This window comes from Marmota flaviventris, chromosome 2 (assembly GCF_047511675.1).
Source record: "Marmota flaviventris isolate mMarFla1 chromosome 2, mMarFla1.hap1, whole genome shotgun sequence".
NCBI classification, from domain to species: Eukaryota; Metazoa; Chordata; class Mammalia; order Rodentia; family Sciuridae; genus Marmota; species Marmota flaviventris.
In genome coordinates, this window is record NC_092499.1 from 3,032,705 (window position 1) to 3,054,835 (window position 22,131).

Here is a 22,131-nt window from a genome sequence, read left to right on the forward strand (position 1 = left end):
TTAAAAGGAGCACCCTACTATGCTTGGCTAAAATGGTTTTAATTAATGTAATCACAGGCATCTTCGAAAGATTCTAGATTTTGTTTTTGTTTTTTGTGGTACTAGGGATTTAACCCTGTGTGTGTGTGTGTGTATTTACAAATTTATTATTTTAAAAATCTAATTTATAATATTTACTTATTTATTTTAAAATTAACCCAGGGGTGCTTAACTACTGAGCCATAACTCCACAGCCTTTTAAAATATTTTACTTAGAGACAGGGTCTTGATGAGTTGATTAAGGCCTCACTAGTTGCTGAGGCTGAACTTGAACTCACACTCCTTCACAGCCTCACAAGATGCTGGGATTACACAGGTGTGTAAGCACAGTGCCTGGCTTTATTTTTTATTTTATGTTTTTTATGGTGCTGGGGATTGAACCTGGGGCCTTGTGGATGCAAAGCAAACACTCTATCAATTGAGCTATATCTCCAGCTCTTATTTTTTATTTTTGAGACAGGGTCTCGCCAAGTTATCGAGGCTGGTCTTGACTTGCGATCCTCCTGTTTCAGCCTCATAAGCTGCTGGCATGCTCCATTGCACCTGGCAAAGCTCTAGATTTTTAAAGTTAAACTGCCAAAGGTCAATGTAATTGAGACTGATGTCTCAATTACAAAGCTCTGGGGAAACACATGGCTACCACTAACACCTGCCTCAGGCATGAAAGGTACCATATATATATATATATATATATATATATATATATATATATATATATATTTTTTTTTTTTTTTTTTTTTTTTTTAATGGTGCTGAGGTTCAACCCATGGCCTTGTGCATGAGAAGCAAGCACTCTCCCAACTGAGATATATCCCCAGCCACTTAATAATTTTTTTTTTAATATTTATTTTTTAGTTTTCGGCGGACATAACATCTTTTGTTTGTATGTGGTGCTGAGGACTGAACCCGGGCCTCACGCATGCTAGGCGAGCATGCTACCGCTTGAGCCACATCCCCAGCCCCATTAATAAATTTTGTTATTATTTACTTTTTAGTTGTAGTAGGACATAATACCTTTATTTTACTTATTTATTTTTATGTGGTGCGGAGGATCGAATCCAGGGCCTCACATGTGCTAGGCGAGCACTCTACTGCTGAGCTACATCTCCAACCCCACTTAATAAATTTTTGTTGAACAAAATGGTCATCCTCTGCTCCACCCAATGGGTGTCATAAGCACTAACAGAGGCAAACACTTGTTTGTTTCAGGGTTTGTCAATATAAATTAAGTAAATTAATCAGCTAAAGACATGTGAATTCATACCTGTCTAAATTTAGCTCTTGCTTCTTTTTCCTTCATTCTTCCATGTGCAACCAAATAGTCAAATACTTCACCTATAATTGAGAGAAATAAAAGGAGAAGTTATACTTCTGAGCATTAATTTTCCCAGAAATTGTTAATGTTTCACTTTTAGCACTACTCTAAATTTTGGTGGTGGCAGGGGGTAACTGGAGACTGTATCCAGGAGTGCTTTACCACTGAGTTACATCCCCAGCCCTTTTTATTTTTGAGACAGGGTCTCACTAAGTTGCTCAAGGCCTCACCAAGTTGCTGAGGCTGGCCTAGAACTTGTGATCTTCCTGACTCAGTCTCCTGAGTTGTTCCGATTACAGGTGTGTGTTACCATCCACAAATAATTTTTATACCAGTATGAAGTTAGCCAGAAATATGTGGAATGTGAATTAAGCTAGGATAAAGTTTCACTGGGTATTTAAGTTCACCAGTAAAATCTTTAAGCTGGAGAAAAGCCTTAAAATTAAATTCTCATATGCTTAAATTATACAACTTCCATTTAATAGTTTTTTTTTTCATTTTACATGTTTTCAATATGCTTTAATAAAAACTGAGCAATGAAAACGGAAAGTTAAAATGAATTAAATTATTTGGGTTAAAAGAAGCCATTCTCCTTGTTGGATGATGGCCACAAAGTATTTCCTGAGTGTGTTAATTCATTCAACAAACATTTATTGAGTGCCTAGTAACTGCCAGGCACTGTCCCAGGTTCTGGAAAAATGCAACAGTGACTTTGGCAAAGCCCCTTGCCCCATGGAGTTTGCCTTTTAGTAGGGAGACAGTGAGCAAGCATGCACCTAGTACATGAGAGGAACTGAAAGTGTGATGTAGAAAAGGTGGGAATAAACAGGAAGAATGTGAGCTTCCTTGCATCCTGCTGGGGACCTTAGAGAGTGAACAATGAATGTAGTTCTCTGAGAGGAAGAGTCTATGGTAAGTAGGAGAAAGAAGCAAGGCAGCCATGGGGCTATTGAGGCATAAGCAACGGGGAGAGGGCAAATGTGGAGGACCCAAGAGGCTTTGGAAAAAACTCTGGCTTTACTGCAGATGAGACGAGAAGCAGAGATGAGAAAATGACTGACCTCTTAAAAAGATCAATGGATATAACAAGGGGAAGGAGTAAGCCAAGAGGAAGGACAGGGAACCAATTGGAAGACCTGTGCAAAAATCAAGCCAGGCATGACAGTAACGGCCCAGAGTGGGATGTGCAGTGGATGAGCAATGGGGCTCAGGACATAATGTAGATGACACTGGCAGAGCTCACTATCCAACATCCAAGTGCATTTCCACATAGTGTTAACTCCTTGGGGAAGAGGAGGCACCTCAGAGAACACAGTATTAGTGCTAAGTGCTCATCAATTTAGAATGAGGAAACACCACCCCTGCAATCCACAGAAACAATCCTTATTTTAAAAATTTAAAGGAAGATGCTTTTGGGAACCATGTCTACCTAATAAGTGAAAGAAACATGGACCTACATCAGCTTAGTGACAACATTCAACTAAAACATTCCGAGACTTAAAGTCATTCTAAATTATACATGAGTATCTTTGGCTTTAAAACTATTGACCCAAACTCTGAATAAATACATTTTAAATAATGGATGAGTAAAAATATTTCCATTTATCACTCGACTGCATGGTCTTTTAAAAGACTTTCCATGTTAATTTACATTCACAGTGCATTTAATTATGATGAATTGTGAGCTAAATGTCAATTCAGTAAAGTGTCAGCATTTTCTAAGTAAATGATCTTTCTATTTATAGAGAAGCATACATCATCAAACAAGTGGTTAGCAAGTAAAAAAAAAACTAAAGATGTGAAGATGGGTTATTATTATATATACAGAAGGCAGTCTGACTTAAAAAAAACAGCTCATTTGCTGTCATAGAGAAACAATGACAAAGTCCAAATATGTCAATATAACTTTAAAAAATTATATTGTTTTTATAAATTCCAAATGAATGGAACATAAACCTCTTATGAGATTTCTAGAATCACAAAGCACATTTACAATTACTAAGTTATAAGTAAGGAATCCAACTTATAAGCCAGGAATGCAACCAAGATCTTTTTTATCCTTATTAAAAATGTATTAACACTCAGATTAAGCAGCTGAACTGAAAACATCTAAAGGCTGTTTACTAGAGAAAAAAAGCAGAGTGGCACTCCTGCCCAGGCCAGGGAACACACAATTGGTAAGACACTGGATAGAGCAATTCAGAACGCCCTTAGCTCTAGTTCACATCCTGCAACCAAGAAGCTATGAACCCTTGGCACAGCACAACCTTTTGGAGACTAGACTATAAAAATTTCGATAGCTACCCTGAATTATTTATTTCTTTTCTTTTGCCTTGGATGATTTCTAAGATTCTTTGCAGTTCTAAAACTTTACGAGTCCACCAAATCAAAAGGCACCAAGCTGGAGGGGAAAGGGCAGTCAATTTATTTTTTAAAATAAAAAAAAAATAATATATTTTTTTTGTGTGTGTGTGGGGGGGCACCTCGAACAAGCCAAGCACTCTATCACTGAGCTACACCCCGGCTCAAGGGCAATCAATTTAATGAAGTGTTTGTGGTATGTCCTAGAGATTGACAGTGTTTGCTAAGGTGGTTACAAGAACTCCATCAATGAAGTGCTGTTATAAATGCTGAGGGCTGTCAGCATGTCCACTGTGAAGCTCCCAGAAGGATTACTCCTCTGGTCACAGAGCCAATGAGGGTCACTGGCTCGACTCACAATTCTTTTCCAAAGTCCATCCTCTTTCTACTAAACATGGATGCTTCTCAAGACATGTTTATCTTGACTATAGAGCAATCTGTGGCCTGGGCACCTAAAATAGGTGGGAACAGAAAGCCATGACCAACAAACTGGAGAGACTATATGCTGTCATGACATGTTTGCTCCAGGTGTGGGGGTGTGACTCTACAGCCTACCCAGTTTCCATTGCTCATTGGTAAAAGCCGTGGCTTACAACTTGGTCACATCATGGAATTGCTGTGAAAGTCAAAGAGGCCAGAGAGAATAAGCACCTTGAACAAGACCACACAAACAAGGAGGTTATGGGGCTGGGGATGTGGCTCAAGAGGTAGCACGCTCGCCTGGCATGCGTGCGGCCCGGGTTCAATCCTCAGCACCACATACAAACAAAGATGTTGTGTCCGCTGAAAACTAAAAAAAAAATAAATATTAAAAAAAATATCTCTCCCCTCTCTCTCTATCTTAAAAAAAAAAAAAAAAACAAGGAGGTTATAAGGGTTATTCTGTATAGTTTGCCTGTGGGATGAGCAAGTGCTGGAACTCCATACAGAGTTCAGCTCTTCCTCCCTCCCGCTCCTCAAATTTGAAAAATCCCAACTAATTTCCCAAACTGCAAATTTAAAATAAAAATACAATTCAATTAAGAGTATGAAAGAGTGGTGCCAGAGGTACACTTACAATAATTCTTTCTTTCCCAAAACAGGTTTAGAATCTTTTAACTTAATGGTTAACTTGGTACAATGAGGCTGTGATTCAACCTTCCATCCCCAGATTTTGCAACCTTGATCAAAGAACAAACAATAAAATAAAACTATGATCCTATAGAGTACAACTGGATTTATCTCCAGGAGTTTATAATTTCACAAATGCAGCCTAATTCTTATTTTTTAGTATCTGCTATGTGCTCAGCACAGTGCTAGAAGTAGGGAACACAAAAAAAGATGAATGGGAAAGCTTCTGCACTACATGGGCAGAGCAGCCCCATCAACCTCAACCCTGAAACCAGAGTCCTTATAAAAGACAGCAGCTGTATTCATGCACTGCTGATAGATACAATATCTAGTTTTTACAACCTTGTAGGCAAATAATTACTTGCCCTTAATCTTCATTTTAAAGAAAATCTGTCATTTGTACTGTAACCATCATTTCTAGCCTTTGCAAAGATGGACATCAATGATTTGAAAATCTGATAAAGAAAAGGATCTAACATGTAATACACATTTTTTCCCAACACACTAATGTGTTCATATATTAAAAAATTCAAAACACCTATGAAAAGAGGTATGACCAGCATGCGCGCGCGCACACACACACACACACACACACACACACAGAAGAACATTACTTGACCTTAAGGAGGAAGGAAACTCTGACACATGCCATGGTGCAGATAACCTTGAGGACATTATGCTAAGTGAAGCAAGCCAGGCACAAAGCACAAACACTGCACGATCCTATCATACTGCTACCTACAGTGTCAAACTCACAGAATCAGGAAGTAGAAGGCTGGCTTCCAGGGACTGAGGAAGAGGGAAATGAGCTGTTAGGGTTTAGTGGGAAGGGGTATGGCTTTAGTTTAGGAAAATGGAAAATTTCTGGAGATGGATATTCATGAGGGATGAACAGTAATGAGAATATGCCGAATGGCACTGGATCATACAGTCGAAAATGGTAAGATGTTATGTGTTGTATATTTTAAAACAATGCAAAAACCCAAGAACTTGGATATCATTATTGCTAATAGTGAAACACTTACTGCAATCCACAAAACTGCTAAGGGTCAGCTTTCTGACCCTATCCTAGAGTATTATAACTCTGGATGTTAAATAAAACCTTAACAATTACCTGCCTATGGGCAGTGTGCTGTGCATTCTTTTGAAAGAGAAGAAAAGCAACCCTGATTCACACAGATGTGCTTACCTCCACTTGCATACTCCATGATTAAGTAGAGTGTTTTTTCAGTTTCAATGACTTCAAACAACTTCACTGAGGAAGGGGAGAGGATGCAAGAGAAAAATAAAAACAAAAACAGAAACAGAAACAAAAGTCTTTAAGCATAAACCATGCACATACAAACTCCAACTATGAGAAGCAATTTTTCCCTGTTAAAGATTTTAACAGCTGGCCTCTAAAATAATGTTCTCAGGAATTTTTACCACACTAAAAGTTTTTATAAAAATAAAGAATTCTATAAAAATAAAGACCACTTCTGGGTGATCTGATGCTGTCAGGGTGCTGCCAAGTGTATGTGCTCTATTTCTTCTATCCCTGTCCCTGTTCCTATGTCTGTGTGGGCCAGCTGCACTCTCAGAAGCCTACCTTTCATACCTACTTCTCTCAGCTGGCAAGGGTGGCCCAGATCTACTCTGCACTGCAAGTGTGAGTCTGCTCACTTGTCACCACAGCCTTACAGAGGTGATTCTAACTGAGACTTGCTGCTTAGGGAACTTAACTCTCAAAGAACAGGGGTTTCTTCATCACTATGCTGAGGCCAGTAATACAAAAAGGTAGAAGGGATTATGAGGCAATTAACTGAAAATAACTTTTTTTATAAGAATGATTTTCAGGGCTGGGGTTGTGGCTCAGTGGCAGAACGCTCGCCTATCATGTGTGAGGCCCTGGGTTCAATCCTCAGCACCACATATAAATAAAGGTATTGAGTGCAACTACCACTAAAAAAATGAATAAAAAAAGATTGATTTTCAAGGGGATAGTATAATATTGTTCATTGTCACAGATTAAAATATACCTCTAAAGCTATCAAGTAATAATTTTACATATCTGCTTTGTTATACCGTCTTTAAAATTAAATTAATCCAAAAGAGGAGAGGTATGCTCATCTGTTATAGAGCAGGTGATTTTTCTGATGCCTCAGTAGAGTACTAGGTCAAAGTTCACAATGGCATAATCAATAAATGTCATATGAACTGAAGAACAAAACCATCAGACCATTTCTTAGACTGGAATATGTTCAGATTTTAAGAAAAAACCATTTGGGAAAGTTAAGGTATATGTGTTGATAAACCAACAAAAAAATGAAATCCCTTTAATATTCTAATGCAAATTTTGGCTCTTATGGAGAAGGATTTTTCTATTTTGGGTGCTGGGTATCAAACCAAGGGCCTCACACATGCCGGGCAAGCATTCTACCACTGAGCTACATCCCCAGCCCTGGAAAAATTATTGTAATACAATAAAAATTTAAAAAAATTTTAATATCAAAGATACTTATCATTTAATAAGTAGGAAATTCTATAACCAGGATACAATTTTAACTAATTAAAGGATAAATTAATATGTTAAAGTTAGTTCTAGGTAATAGTTTTGTTTTTTTGGTGAAAAATTGAAATGTGAAGCTCAGAACTGGCTGGATAACCTCAAAGGGTTGAAATGAAAAGGGAAAAAAGGCAGCTTTCTTCCTGTTGTTACATTCCTTGCGATCTTTCTTCTCTTCAAGTATATACTTCATTGATTTCTGAGCTGTGCATTTGTTTCACATTTTAATTACTATCCCCTGACATAAGGATGATGGCTTGGTAGCATTTTTTGTTCTTTGTATATACAAAACAACAATGCCCTTAAGTGATGGTAGCTGACTGGACGACACAGGGTATACTCCCTTTTTCAAGTCCACAGTCGAGTCCAGCTCTGAGTAAGGACTCTATGGTTCCACGTTGTCCTTCTGTCCTTATGCCTAGCTGTGTACAGCCTGTCCTCAACACTACACACCAGCCCTCTCACTTAGACTGTAGTTGCTACTACTATATAAAATGGAGTAATATTATTTAAAAAGCCCTATTATGATATATATGACATCAAAATTTTCATTGGGATACATGTCAGTGTTAGATAATTTGCATATTTAATCTTGTTCCAACAATTACTACAAGGGCAGCAAAACCATATTACTTCATTTTTAAACACCTGGCAATGTTGTGTACACAGAGGACACATAAAATAAATCTCTTTTTAAATAAAATTCCTATAAAAATGTCATTAGATAACAACTATCCCCCCTGCACCACCCCACTTTTTGGCAGTATTGGGAATTTGACCCAGCAGCACTCAACCACTGAGCTACATTCCCATTTTTTAAAAAATTTGAGTCAGGGATTCACTAAATTGCTGAGGCTAGCCTTAAACTTGTGGTCCTCAGCCTCATGAGTTGCTGGGATTATAGGCATGTATTACAGTCCCTGGCTTCTAGTACCCATCTTTTTTTTTTTTGGTTGTGCTGGGAATTGAACCCAGGGCCTTATAATGCGAGGCAAGCACTCTACCAGCTGAGGTATATCCCCAGCAAGTATCCCATCTTTTAAATATGATTCAGCATACAAGTATTTTGTAGTAACACAATCACAGCAAAAAAATATTATATCTTTGAAAATATTATTCCTTCTATAATTCCATTCTACTAATGAAATACAATTATATTTTCTAATACATTAGAAAATTAGAAAATTATAGTCTTGACTATGGGTGTTTCCACTACATTAAAACTTTAAATTCAGATGCTTATTTAATGCCTGAGCTTTTAACCTGTCTTCAGTAATTTTGAAAGGCTAATACAAATGATCAACTTGTATACATAATTTATTAAAAGTGTACCTGGGCTGGGGATTGGGAAGGAGTGTCCTATCATGTCCTATCACTTTGGGAATACCTGTTTAGTTTTATGACATACTTTTCAAGAATGCATTTAGACCCAAAAATATTTAAGAAAGCAGAAAGTACCTATGTTTGGATGATTTAAAATCTTCATTATTCTTACTTCTCTGAAGAGCTAAAAAAAAAAAAAGAAAAAGAAAAAGAAAGACAACCCCCCATGTTATTAAACATACTTCACTGTTGCAACAGAAATTTAAATTTTCTCTTAGATGCTGATTTGTAGCTAATATTTATTGTCCCATACCTAAGACTAACATGAAAGTCTGGAGTAACTCTGAAGTAGGTTTGTAACCTATTACCAAACATTATTTCCAAATGCTTTCATTTATGGACAACAAGCAGTGATTCCAAAGGGGAGAGTACCACACTCTTAAATTCTTTTTGTGATCTTGAAAACAGCTCAGACTTAAGTTTAATCCCAGGCTAAATCACAGGTTAAAGTTTAATTGCTAAGTTGCTGAGGCTGGCCTGTGATTAAACTTAGTTTGATTCAGCATCTATTCAGGAATTTCACTTCTGTGTATCAAACTGATACAGTCTCAGGAACTACAAAGTCAGCATATGAGATTAACAATTCCAAAAGTTATATAACAATATTCTGAACAAAACCAACATGGGAAATCCTCATTGGAGATGATGAGTAATGCAGCATGGAGGCTGCTGTAGAGTGCAGTATTAGAAACTCTTGTGAGCCAGGCACCTCCAGGGATATGCAGTTGTGGAGTACCCCCTTTCATGCTGACTTAAGACTTGGCTCTATTACTTGCTGTGGCCAATGCAACATTAGCAGATTTGAAGCAAGCAGAGGGTGGATAAAATGCATGGGCATTAGGAACTGCTCTCTTGCGATGATGTGAAGAAGCAGGTCTAGCCTCTTTGATGATGAAAGGTAGTACATACAAAGAAGGATCCAATGTCCTGAGTCCAGCCCCTGCCAGCTGAACAAAGCCATACCAGTGAACCCAGGTGAGACCTCCAATTTGGATACCATATGGGGACAGCATGGGATGCTGCATTCAGAACTAAGCCCTGTCCATGGCCTGACAGCCCGATACTTTGCAGCTTCTGTCCTTCATTATTATCCTTCATTATGTCCTTCCAGCATCCACACCAGGCACCCTGACTTTCTTTAGTTGCTAGAACATGCTAAGTTAAAGTCTCTTCTTTTCACTATTCAAGTCTTGGGCAGATTCTCAGAAGCTCTCTGGGTAAGTCTCCTTTGTTTTATAGCAGAATCATCTATTCACTTTTTCCTTAGAATGTCTTTGTAGGTTGTGATTATGCATTTTTGTACACTTGTTTATTATACCTTTTCATCCACAGGAGCCTGAAACCAAGCCTGGCACATAAAAGAACACAATTTGTTTGATAAAAGCCTGCAAGTAAGCACTAAATACCAAGAAGTGTGGTGTGAGCCTGCCTCCGTGGCATTCTAATGGCCACAGGGCTTCAATCCTGTTAGAAGAATGGATGCTTGCTACAGAGCTGTTGCTACTCTGCTTGCTGGCAGGACAGCAGGTCAAATGAAGGCAATTATTTTTTAATTCCTATTAGTAGTGCAGTATGATTGAAACAAAGTGAATTAAAGTCAAGACCAGGGGAAAGATGAAATATTATAGAAATTCAAGGAAGGAGGGTCTTACTTCTGTCTAAGGATTTATGCAGACTTAAAAAGGATGTCTACCTCCGAATAAGGGGTTCATGTGTGCTGTGTAAGTGAAGATGGAGAGATGTGACCAGTTCAGGCATTTAAGGAAGACCAAGCGATCCCATTCTGGTCAGAGCAGTGTTTCCACGTGGGAACTCCCGGCTACCCACACCAGTCAACAGGGTGTTTGGGGCAAAGTACAGATTCCTGGTCCTACTTACCATTCCATGTGAAATGGAGTATGAGAATCTTACTCTGTATGTGTGTATGTGTGGGTGTGTGTGTGGTGTGTCCTAGGGACTAAACCCAGGGCTTCGTGCATGCAAGTGCTTTACCACTGAACAACATACTCTGCCCCTTTTTTGTTTCATTTTGAGACAGGGTCTCACTAAATTGCACAGGCAGGCCTTGAATTTGTGATGCTCCTGCCTCAGCCTCCCAAGTAGTCACCATACTAGGTAGAATAATACTTTTCAACAAGCACTTCATACGTAGTCATTTCAAAATGTCCACAATTCCTCCCCTTAAAAGGTAGAGCTACCGGGGATGGCAGTGCATGCCTATAATCTCCTCTAATCTAGAGGCTGGGGTAGAAGGATCACAAGTTCAAAGCCAGCCTGGGCAATTTGGCAAGACCCTGTATCAAAAGAAAAGAAAAAGGGCTGGAGATGTAGCTCAATGGTAGAGTGCTTGCTAGCATGCACAGGCCCTTGATTCAATCCCCAGTAGGGGGTAGATGGCGGGGGTGGGGGGGTGCTAACCTTAGTTACTTGCTTCTAACCAACAGAATGTGGCAGAAGCAAAGAAGGGGGCCCTTTGAAGGCCAATAAAGTCCCAGACAGTACTCCCTTCTTGCTCTCAGATTGCTTGAGCATCATGAGAACATTCAAGCACCACTGTGGATAGGCCCATATGGCAAAGCAGTAAGTCCACATGCCCACAATCAGTGGTGAACTCAAGTCCCAGCAACAGCCATGTGAAAGCACCCTCTCTCGCAAACATCTGCCGGCTCCAAGGAAGCCTTCAGATGATGGCAGCTGGGCTGACGTCCAACCAAAACCTCTTGAGACAGCTGAGTCTGAGTTGTTAGACAACACATAAAAGTTTGAGAACCTCTACGTTAAAGCAGGAGCCAAGGATTCATGCTGTAAAACACATCAGGAAGGGACCAGAGTTCCTAGCAGGGTAGAGTCAGGACATTACCACACTAACTTCACATATTTTTCTATCAGAATTATGTACTAGGTAGAAACTGGCAAGCAGCAAATGAGTTAATAAACTCTATGCCAAATTACACAAGGACAGTCAGGGGCAGAAGCTAACAGTCACCCAGTCCCTCCAGCGTGTGAAGTAGTTAGATACTTCGCATCTATGATCTCACCTAAATTCTACAAGTTGAAGGGGGATATAATCATCCCTATTTCACAGAGAAGACAGACAAGAAAGGCTAAGCATCTGTCTAGAGACTGAATCAGAGCATCTAGATCTTTGTCTAGAACTCAAAGATCCACACTCTAAGGCTGTTGTCCTGGAAATTGACAACCAGAATAATTAAACAACTTACAAATATATGCTGCTGACAGAGAAGATCGAGAGCAACATGTGGTCTCTGGCACAGAAGCTTTTTAGAAGTTGATAATTTACATACAAGTAAGATAAAAAGATGCCAGCTATTTCACAATCTGTGAACCTGATAGATCATTAAACGTGAACAGGAATAATATATTAAAAGGAAAACATGCACTTTAAGAAGAGTTCCTATAAGGGACCGTACAACATATTTTTAAGTTCTGTTATCTTATTTTTTTACACTTAAAGAGACACTAGTTGTAAAAAAAAAAAAAAATCAAAAGCACAGAAATAGATAACATCTTCCCTCACTGATTAATCTGCGTCCTCAACACATTTTCACATACCTTTGAAGAGAGGTACAGGATCCTGGTGAAGAGAGTATCAAGCACCCTAAGCCTATTGTGTCAGAGGAGTAAAGAAATGTCCCCACAGCCAGGACTTGATATGCACAGGTGCTATCTTTGGAAAAAGACAGTTTTAACCAACAATATGAAAATAAAATGGAATATAAAAGAACATGAGGGAATTACAGATACAACATTGGTCTAATTACCATGCCATGTATTTAGGTTCCCATCTCTGGGTATACAGGTATGGGACAGAACAGAGGGCTGCTGAGTGGCAGGCTGAATGACACCTCAGGTGCTAGAAATCATGGCAGGAAACACAATGACAACAAACCTCTTCTTTGGAAGAGGAGATACCCAGAAGTAAACGGAGGAGGAGGTGGCCCAAGCACACACCCTGTTCTGCACCTCAACTCCTGCAGCCTGCCCACTGAAGTGCCATCCCCTCTTCTGCCCTGGTAGAAGCTGCCAGCCTATTTTTCCTAGAAAGCTGAATCAGAGCATCTAGACATGGGGACCTTGTCCTGAAAACAGGAGCCCATGAGTGGTGACATATCCTCCTTACCCATTTTCTTTGCTTGCCTCTCGGACTCCTCCAACCCTTCTCACATTGTATTGAAAGAGATCGGAGTGTCTCTTTACCCTTATTTTTTTCTGAGAAAAATCAGCTTAGGTGAAAGATATCTAGACACGGACATTCTAGTATCTTCTAGTGGAATGACTTAATCTCTACCTAGTCACCTATGATCCAGTTCTTATGTACACGACACTCAGTTCTGTGCTTCTGTGCCTTGCTCTTGACAGCCAAGAGTCTTGGGATACTTGTGGACAACCAGAGATTTAAAAAAAGGGAAGCCTGGTACAATGGTGCATGCATGTAGTCCCAGCAATGTGGGAGGCTGGGGCAAGAGGACTGCAATTTTAAGCTCAGCATGGGCAACTTAGTGAGACCCGGTCTCAAAATAAAAAATTAAAAGGGCTGGGGGTATAGCTCAGTGGTAGAATGTCCCTGGATTCAATCCATAGTATCCCCCCCCAAACACACAAGCAAACAAACAAATAAAAAAATGAAGAGAAAAAGGAAAACCAGAAGAAGAAATAAGATTACTTTAAACAAAAACAAATTACAGTTGGTGTTTTAAATATTTAGAAATGAGAAAGAAAAAATAACAGCAACCACCACATTCGCAAAAAAAGAACATGACTGCACTGAAGAAAGGTCACTGGCTTGGGGATGAATTATGGTATCAGAAAGAAATTCAAAAAAAGGGTTGGAAAGCAGTCAAGTGAAATCTTTCAGAAAGCAGTACAAATTCAGATATGAAAATTAAAACCTGAGAATTTCTATGAAGAAGGTGCAATTTATGATACACAGGACTTGAGCAGTAAATGAATAGAGGACAGGAGGGAACTAACCAGAGATTCACAGAACTGCACCATGTTAATTTCCAACTGTGAGGCTTCAGAGTGCTCAGTATAGTAAGTGTATCTGAACCTGCTGTCTCTTCATCTCTTCCCTGACTTACTAGGTCACTCATGGCCTAAAGAGTAAGTCATAAAGTCGTCTGTGTTTCTAATGTAGCTCAGATTTATACCTATATGTATTTTTTTAAGACAGAGAGAGAGAATTTTACATATATATATATATATATATATATTTTTTTTTTTTAGTTTTTCGCAGACACAACATCTTTGTTTGTATGTGGTGCTGAGGATCGAACCCGGGCTGCACGCATGCCAGGCGAGCACGCTACCGCTTGAGCCACATCCCCAGCCCCCTATATGTATTTTTAAAATATGAACATAAAATATAAAAATGGTCATTGTGAAGTGAACCAGAATAATCACTTCTGATGAACAAATGTGTGTAGGTGCTGTGGGAGAGAGTGTGTACAGATAGATGGAAACTCCACACTGCAGAGCAGAGGAAAGGAGTGACAGGTCACAATGAGTACACAAGAAAACCCATGCCACTGGATCCCTACCTCTTAACACACACGACTGTCAGGTGATTTAAAGATCATAAAACTTTGAAGACAACAGACAAGGATCTTTATGATGCAGGTTGGGAAGAACTTCTTAAAGAAGACACAAAAAGTACAAACCATAAGAGAAAATCAATTGTATGGAAACTTTTTGAAAGTTTTCACCATAAAGAAATGATAAATGTCTGAGGTGATAGATATGTTTAGCCTTATCTAAACACTACAAAATGCAGACATGCATCAAAATATCCTATTAATATGTAATATTTTTGTTTTATTTATCAGTTTAAAAATTAAATTTTTTAAATGGTTAGCCTGGCATGATGGAGCACAATTATAATTCCAGTGACTCAGGAGGCTGAGGCAAGAGAATTGCAAGTTCAAGGCCAGCTTCAGCAACTTAGCAAGGCTCTAAACAACTCGGTGAGTCCATGTCTCAAAATTAAAATAAAAGGGGCTGTGGTTGTAGCTCAGTGATTAAGCACCCCTGAGTTCAATTCTTAATTATCTCCCCACCCCTGCCACAAAAGAAAAGGTTAAAAAAAGTTAACAAACAAAACAAAACAAAAAAAATAGGAACCTTTGCTTCATTGAAAATACCATCAAGAAAGTGAGAAGATAAACCATCAAGTGGCAGATATTTGCCACACACAACAGTATCCAGAATATAAAATGACCTAAAAGGAGTAAGGGGAAAAAAAATCCACTAGAAATTGAAAAAACAGTTGGGAAAAGTAGCGCATATCTGTAATTGCTGGGACTACATGCGCCACTGCACTAGGCTTCCCTTTCGTTTGGGGTGGTGGTTTGTTTTGTTTTGTGTTTTGCTTTGAGATGCTGGGGATTGAACCCAGGGTCTTGTGCATGCAAGACAAGCACTCTACCAACTGAGCTATATCCCATCCCTTCCTTTCATTGTAATCTCTGGTTATCAACAAATATCCTAAGTCTCTTGGCTGTCCAAGGGCAAGGTACAGATACTCAGGAGGCTGAGACAAGAGGATCTCAAGTTTCAGTTGAGAACTTCGTTGGAGGAAAGTAGAATGGGCTGGGGGTGCAGCTCAGTGGTAGAGCACCCCTGGGTTCAACCCCTAGTACCACACACACCCCTGAACAAAAGACTTGAGCAGGCACTCACAGAAGAAACAAAGGCATACACAGATGTACTCTAACCAGTAATGCTAAATTAAAGTTAGAATCAGTTTTATACACACCAGAATGGTGGCAAGAATTCAGAAATCAGAGAAAATCAAACTGACAAGGATGCAATATTACTCACACCCTCTCTTCTATGCCTTTAGTGGGACTATAAATTAGTACAACAATTCTAGAAATAATTCTGTCCTTTAATGAAAAAGGATGTGTACACTCTGTAAGCTAAGACTCAACTCCAGTGTCAGTGTCCTTAAGAAACTCTAGCACAATTGTGCCAAGGCACATAAAGAATGGCTGGCAGCATGTTTGTGATACAGACAGCTGTCAGCAATCCAAAGGCCCCTGAACCACAGTGTGAATAACACGTATGGCTCATTCACATGCAATCTTTTGTATTTTTAAATTTTTTTCTTTTTAGTTATAGATGGACACAATACCTTTATTTTATTTGTTTATTTTTATGTGGTGCTGAGGATGAAACCTAGTTCTTTATGCATGCTAGGCAAGTGCTCTACAGCCCTATCCCCACATGTAATCTTGAGCATAGACATAGCAATGAAAGGAGATTACAGAGTACAGTGCAAGAGGGCAGAGGAAAAAGCAAAAGTAAACAGGAAGAGAATACATGTAGCATGATTCCACTTATACACCACAGGTACACTTAGAAATGTATTTGCCTAGGAAGATTCCAAAGAATTCTCCTATATTCACTGTATTGATGAGGGAACCACATGGTAAAACTGAAGAAAAGCAAAGAAAACAGCAACTCAAAATCCTTGTTAGTGGTTACCTGGCAGATAGGAAATGAAGAGGAGGCTCAGGTTGGGGAAGGCTCAATATGAGACTGATTTAAGACAATGCTGAAGGTCTGTTTCTTGAGTCAGGTGGTATGTGGTTGGTTCATTCAGTATATATGTAAATGAACACATCTACATCCTAAACATGGAACATTCTTTTGTGCAGTATTTAATAAAAACTAAAAACTCAATTTTAAAAAGTTGCTTAGATTTATCTGATTAATATAATGAAGCTTTTTTTTTTTTTTAGAGAGAGAGACGGAGAAAATTTTTTTTTTAATATTTATTTTTTAGTTTTCGGCAGACACAACATCTTTGTATGTGGTGCTGAGGATCAAACCCGGGCCGTACGCATGCCAGGCAAGCGCACTACTGCTTGAGCCACATCCCCAGCCCATGAAGCATGTTTTTTGAACATTAACAGTAGCAGTGCCTGGGCTTGGTGGCACAAGCCTGTAATCCCAGCAACTCAGGAGGCTGAGGCAGGAGAATCCCAAGTTGAAGATATCAGCCTAGCAATTTAGTGAGGTCTTAAACAACTTAGTGAGACCCTGTCTCAAAATAAAAGGACTAGGGGCGTGGCCCAGTGGTAAAGCACCCCTGGGTTCAATCCCCAGTACCAAAAAAGAATAGCAGCAAAGTTTTTTTTAATGATCAAATAGTTCAAAGACAAACTATGCAATTCTATCCCTCAAACCCGATATTCTGGTGGGTCAAGCTTCCTACAATCAGTGCAACACCAGGAGAATTAATTTATTATGAAAATAAATTTGGTACTAACAAAACAAACAGATTTCAGGGGACATCTATCACATGTGAGCTGCATGTCAATACAGTTCTGCCACAGGGAAGATGATCATGGCAAAGGAAGCTATGTGGAGTTAGGATTAGGGTCTGATTCTGCTCAGTCATGTACCCATTGGGTACTGAACAAGCTTCAAAACTGAAGAGCTTCAACCTACCCATCTTCAAAACAGATTAATAAAATAACTATTTCACAGGATTACTGTGAAAAGGACATTCAGAGCGGCAGGTTAAATGTATAGTTATGAAGAAGTTTACCTCTGGACCCATAGTAGCTGGTCCCAGCCTGGTTGCCACCACTCTCTGAATCTAGGTGACTGGACTCCATGGTCCTGTTACCTGGCAGTGGAGGAACACACCATGCAGAGGGCATGGAACAGCATCTGCACACAACGAGCCCTAGATACAGGATGGGGATTCTAGCTGATGTCACTGCTGTAATCTCCTGGTTCCAAATGTTAGGTGCAGGACAGGCTGAGTAAGATGTCTGCAGGGTATGCCAAACAAAGTGAGCTGCAGGATGACCTGGCCTCTCAAACCCTTTGTCTGGTTCTTTATCAACTATTTGCTTCAAGCCCAAACGCCCAAGCCCCCACTCAAGGCTGAACACTCAACCCCCTACGAATACGTAACCCCCCTTGTGCCAACAAGGCAGCTTGCAGACCCAGAGACCTCATTAGATTTGAGCTTTAAAAACTCCCTCCTGCCGGGCCCCTCTCTCTCTCTCTTGCTATCTCTCTCTCTCTCTCTCTTCTCTTTCTCTCTTTTCTCCTCTGTTGCACTGCTGTAATAAAGATCTCTTGGTTGCTCTGAGTGTTGTGGTCACTTTCCTTTCACCAAAGTCTTAAGTCTTACTCTGTGCCTATTTTTTTTTTTTTTGGTGGGGGCATGTTGCAAATGGGTCCATGCTATGCTGTTTACTCACTTAAAATAATTTGTTCTTTGATGACTTTTCTAAAATAACAAAGAATTTATACTATCTATAAAACAAATTTTAATAATTTAAATTTCATAAACTATTTTAAATAGCAAGCTATATTATTTCTTGCCAAAAGAAAATAAGTCTGGCAACCAATTTAACAGTTCCCTATAAAGAAGGGGCAACACTGAAGATGATTTTCTTCCATTTCTAATACCTCTTGAGAAATCCAAAAGTAATAAACCACACATTTTTATACTCAGTATATACATTTAAGGAGTGTATCTTAGCATCGCCTATTTGTATTACTTTGTCAGATTCACCGCAATGACCCATCTTCAAAACAGACATTGGATTGAAAAGGCAGACATTGGATTGAAAATAATAGGCAGGGACTGTTTTAACTACTTAAGTTAACAATCTGAATTGTTGGCTTGCTAAAAGTCAACTTAAGAAAAGGAAAGAGGGAGGTAAGAAGAAAGACTGAGATTCCCCAAATGACCTGAGCTTCAGCTGATGGGAAAAGGCATCTAGGAGCCAGGTGTCACAGTGTTCCTGAGAGTTCCGGGAGGTAGGGAATATTTAGCAGGGAGTGGAGGCAGTCTGTAAGGCTCAGGTCCCTTGGCTGCCTAGTGGAAGAAGTGAAGTGTTCATATCTGGGGACTGTGGGCAGTCCAGGGGCCACTTTCACCTGGCTGTGCACTGGTATCACCATACCCCTCCCAACTACCCAGCCAGGATCTCTAGGGAGGAAAGTACCAGAGCTGTGAGGGAAACACTTCTTCTCCCCCCACCCCTCCCACTGAATTCCACAAATGATTCCAATGCACAGCAAGGGCTAAAAACTACTGGTTTAAGAAAACTGAAGCAACAGTGCCCTAAATACCCCAGAGGAGGCAGAAGTACAAGTAATTATACTGCAGACCCCAGAAAAAGCATGAACTGGTTCTCTCTGCCTTTAAATCAGACAATTCCCTGACTGTACCACAAATAAGATCCCCTAGAGTTGGGCACAAGAATCATAAGTTCAAAGCCAACCTTAGCAACTTAGTGAGGCCCTAAGCAACTTAGCGAGACCCTGTCTCTAAATAAAAAGGGCTGGAGATGTGGCTCAGTGGTTAGGTGCCCCTGGATTCAATCTCTAGTTTAAAAAAAAAACAAACCCTAGAATGCCAAAAAAGGCCACTAAAGCTACAGAGCTCCAAACACCAACAGTGGCTCTAAAATATCAGCCTTAAAAAGAAGAATTAAGTGAGTATAAGTAGGCTCTCCCCACAGAAGACCCTGATGGGAAGAGATCTATAGTCAATAATGCTTTAAAAAAAAAAAAAAAAAACCCACATATGGCACCCTACTGTGTATCCTGCATATCCTCATGCTTAATTGTCATTTTTTTCTTTAGTAAATTTGGTAACATTCTTAAAAACATAGGGATTTTTTCTTTCTTTCTCACTAGAAGTTTAGATTTAAGAATAGTGGCTAAGGCCAGACATGGTGGCACATGATTGTAATACCAACTACTTGAGAGGCCAAAGCAAAAGAATCTCACGTTTGAGGCCAGCCTGGGCAATTTAGGGAGACCCTGTCTCAAAATAAAATTTATAAAGGTATGGGGGTTATAGTTCGGTGCTTCCTTATCATGCATGAGGCCCTGGGTTCAATCTCCAGCTTCATTAAAAAAAACGAAAGAAAGAAAGAAAGAATAGTGGTTCAATCCTACTCAAATATACTCAAACATACAACATATTTCATTACTGGGTCAGCAGCCTTAATTTGAAAGGATAGAATCTCCACTGACATGCCTTTGTTCCTGCCTTGTTGAATATTTTAATTATATTTAAATAATTCAATTTAGACAGGATCAAACTGTAAGTGACAGCTAATATAAAAGATTCATCAGGGTGCTTGCCCTAATGTGTGAGGGCATCCCCAGCACTGTCTCCGCCAATTAATCTTAGCAAGAATCATCAAACTCAGGCGGGGCACAGTGACACATGCCTATAATCCCAGTGACTCAGGAAGCTGAGGCAAGAGGATCTCAAGTTTAAAGCCAGACTCAGCAACTGAGTGAGGCCCTAAGCATCTTAGCAAGTCCCTGTCTCAAAAAATAAAAAGGGCTGGGGATGTGGCTCAGTGGTTAAGTGCCCCTAGGTTCAATTCCTAGTTATCCCTCCCCCCCAAAAAAAAAAAAAATTAAAAAATCATCAAACTCAGATTAAAAAAAAAAAGTGTAAATATGGAATAAACTAGGCCTATGTTGAGGGCAACTCCTTTGTTGGCCAAAAGGCTAAGGCTATTTATCTATCTGGGAGAAGGGAAAATCAAGAAAATCAAAATAGCAACCTCAATGGTCTGGCCATGTTGGGATAATAAATTTAGCCTCTATACCTCCAAATGGCAAAAGAGAGAACAGTGTTACAGAAGTTTCTAGAAGACAGATACTGGTCTCAAGCAAGGGAGGAACTCTCCAATAATAAAGCTACTGAACAATGAACAAAATGCTGTGGGAAGGACCATCCCTGGATGTGCATAAGGCTGGCCGATAAACCAGCCGTCAATAGAAATATTTCTTTAAAATCAATTATTTTATTAACATTACAGATTTCTTTTTTTTTTTTTTTTTTTTTTTGAGAGAGAGAGAGAATTTTAATATTTATTTTTTAGTTTTTCGGCAGACACAACATTTTTGTTTGTACGTGGTGCTGAGGATCAAACCCGGGCCAGGCGAGCGCGCTACTGCTTGAGCCACATCCCCAGCCCCCAGATTTCTTGCTATTAATCAGGTGATTCCAGTTTTTAAAAAAAGCTGGGCCAGGCATGGTGGTGCACGTCTGTAATCCTAGCAACTCAGAGGTTAAGGCAGGCAGATAGCAAGTTTGAGGCCAGCCTCAGCAACTCAGTGAAGCCCTGTCTCAAAATAAAGAAAAGGGGCTGGTAAAGAATCTGGGATTCAGTCCCTGCACCCCCTGTACTGTTTAAACCAGCTGTATCATAGGGTAGTGATAATTAAGTTTCTGTACTAGCAGACAGAATCAGGACCTCTATGTCCTGTGGTTGGTGCTCTTCAGGCTACGTGCAATCCTTCACTGCACCTTACCAAAACTCCTGTGCCAAGCCCTGCAGTGAGGTCTGCAGGGTCTTTTTCCTCTCCTGTTCACCTGATGAAAACTCTTTGGGTCTCTCAGGACCTAGTAGAGTCTTACTGTACATCACATGGGCTGACCCTGAGCCAGCTGCACTTATCTGACTCATTGGAGTCTCACACAACTTGGTTCGGGAGGACAAGGGCGCTTCCTAAATGGGTTTCTAAGAGGATGCCCCTACTTTTCATCTGAGGCTGATAGATCAGGGCAAAACTGTCATTGAAAAGACAGTTTCTTATAGTTTCCAGAGGGTGGGGACCCACCATATCATGTAAGGAGCAAAAAAGCACCTAGGTGAGTCGGGAGGCATAAGGTACCAGGGAAAAGCAAGGACAAGAAAGGGTCTTGCTGTGAATGGAACCCAGGGCCTCAGGCATGCTAGGCAAGTCTCTGGACAGGGCCACATCTCCCACTTAGAAGGCCTTTATTACAATTTCTGTGGGAAAAGCAAGCAGAGTAAAACTCTAAGCAGGCTCTGGGGTGCAGGAGCTGTCTTTGGTTACCTGGTGCCTGGCCTGGGGTGATTAGGGCAAAGGAATACTGCCTTTTGGAGTGCACTAGCCAGATAGAGGACTGGTGCTTTGAAGCACAGGCTCTGAATCAGCTGGTTTACATCTGAAAAGCACACACAGGGCAATAGTTTGTTATCTCTAGGAATTCTCCCTGGGAAGGGCCAGCAAGGCCCCAGACATGGAAAACATTTAGATTACAGAAAAAAATTATATAGTTAATGCACCCTACTAAATTCTTCTTCATACCACTAACATGACATTGTATGTGTGCTTACTGCTGCTCCCTGTTGATATGTCTATTTCACAAAAGCAGGTACTTCATTTTGTTCAATGTTATATCCATAGCACACGGAACAGTACAGGGCACAACAGCAGGTGCTTACTGTCTAAATGAATGAGTGAATAAACAAACTTGGATAAAAACATGGTTTTTGCAGTGTTTAGAAGGGGAAGGGGACAAGCCCCTGTTAAATACTTGAAATATTCC

The 22,131-nt window shown here is 39.9% G+C and overlaps 1 protein-coding gene across 9 annotated transcripts in view; it reads right to left on the minus strand.

The window, feature by feature from the left end:
• The window catches only part of Mark3 (microtubule affinity regulating kinase 3), a 135,237-nt gene that overhangs the window by 38,697 nt on the left and 74,409 nt on the right, over positions 1–22,131 (minus strand). For 8 of the 9 annotated variants that reach the window (XM_071607502.1, XM_071607501.1, XM_071607500.1 and 5 more), the window contains 3 exons: positions 8,829–8,877; positions 6,015–6,080; positions 1,304–1,374 (listed from right to left, as the gene is read on the minus strand). In XM_071607502.1, coding sequence (XP_071463603.1) covers positions 1,304–1,374; positions 6,015–6,080; positions 8,829–8,877 — 186 coding nt within the window. The remainder of the gene's footprint in view (positions 1–1,303; positions 1,375–6,014; positions 6,081–8,828; positions 8,878–22,131) is intronic. The other variant, XM_071607505.1, reaches the window with a different exon arrangement.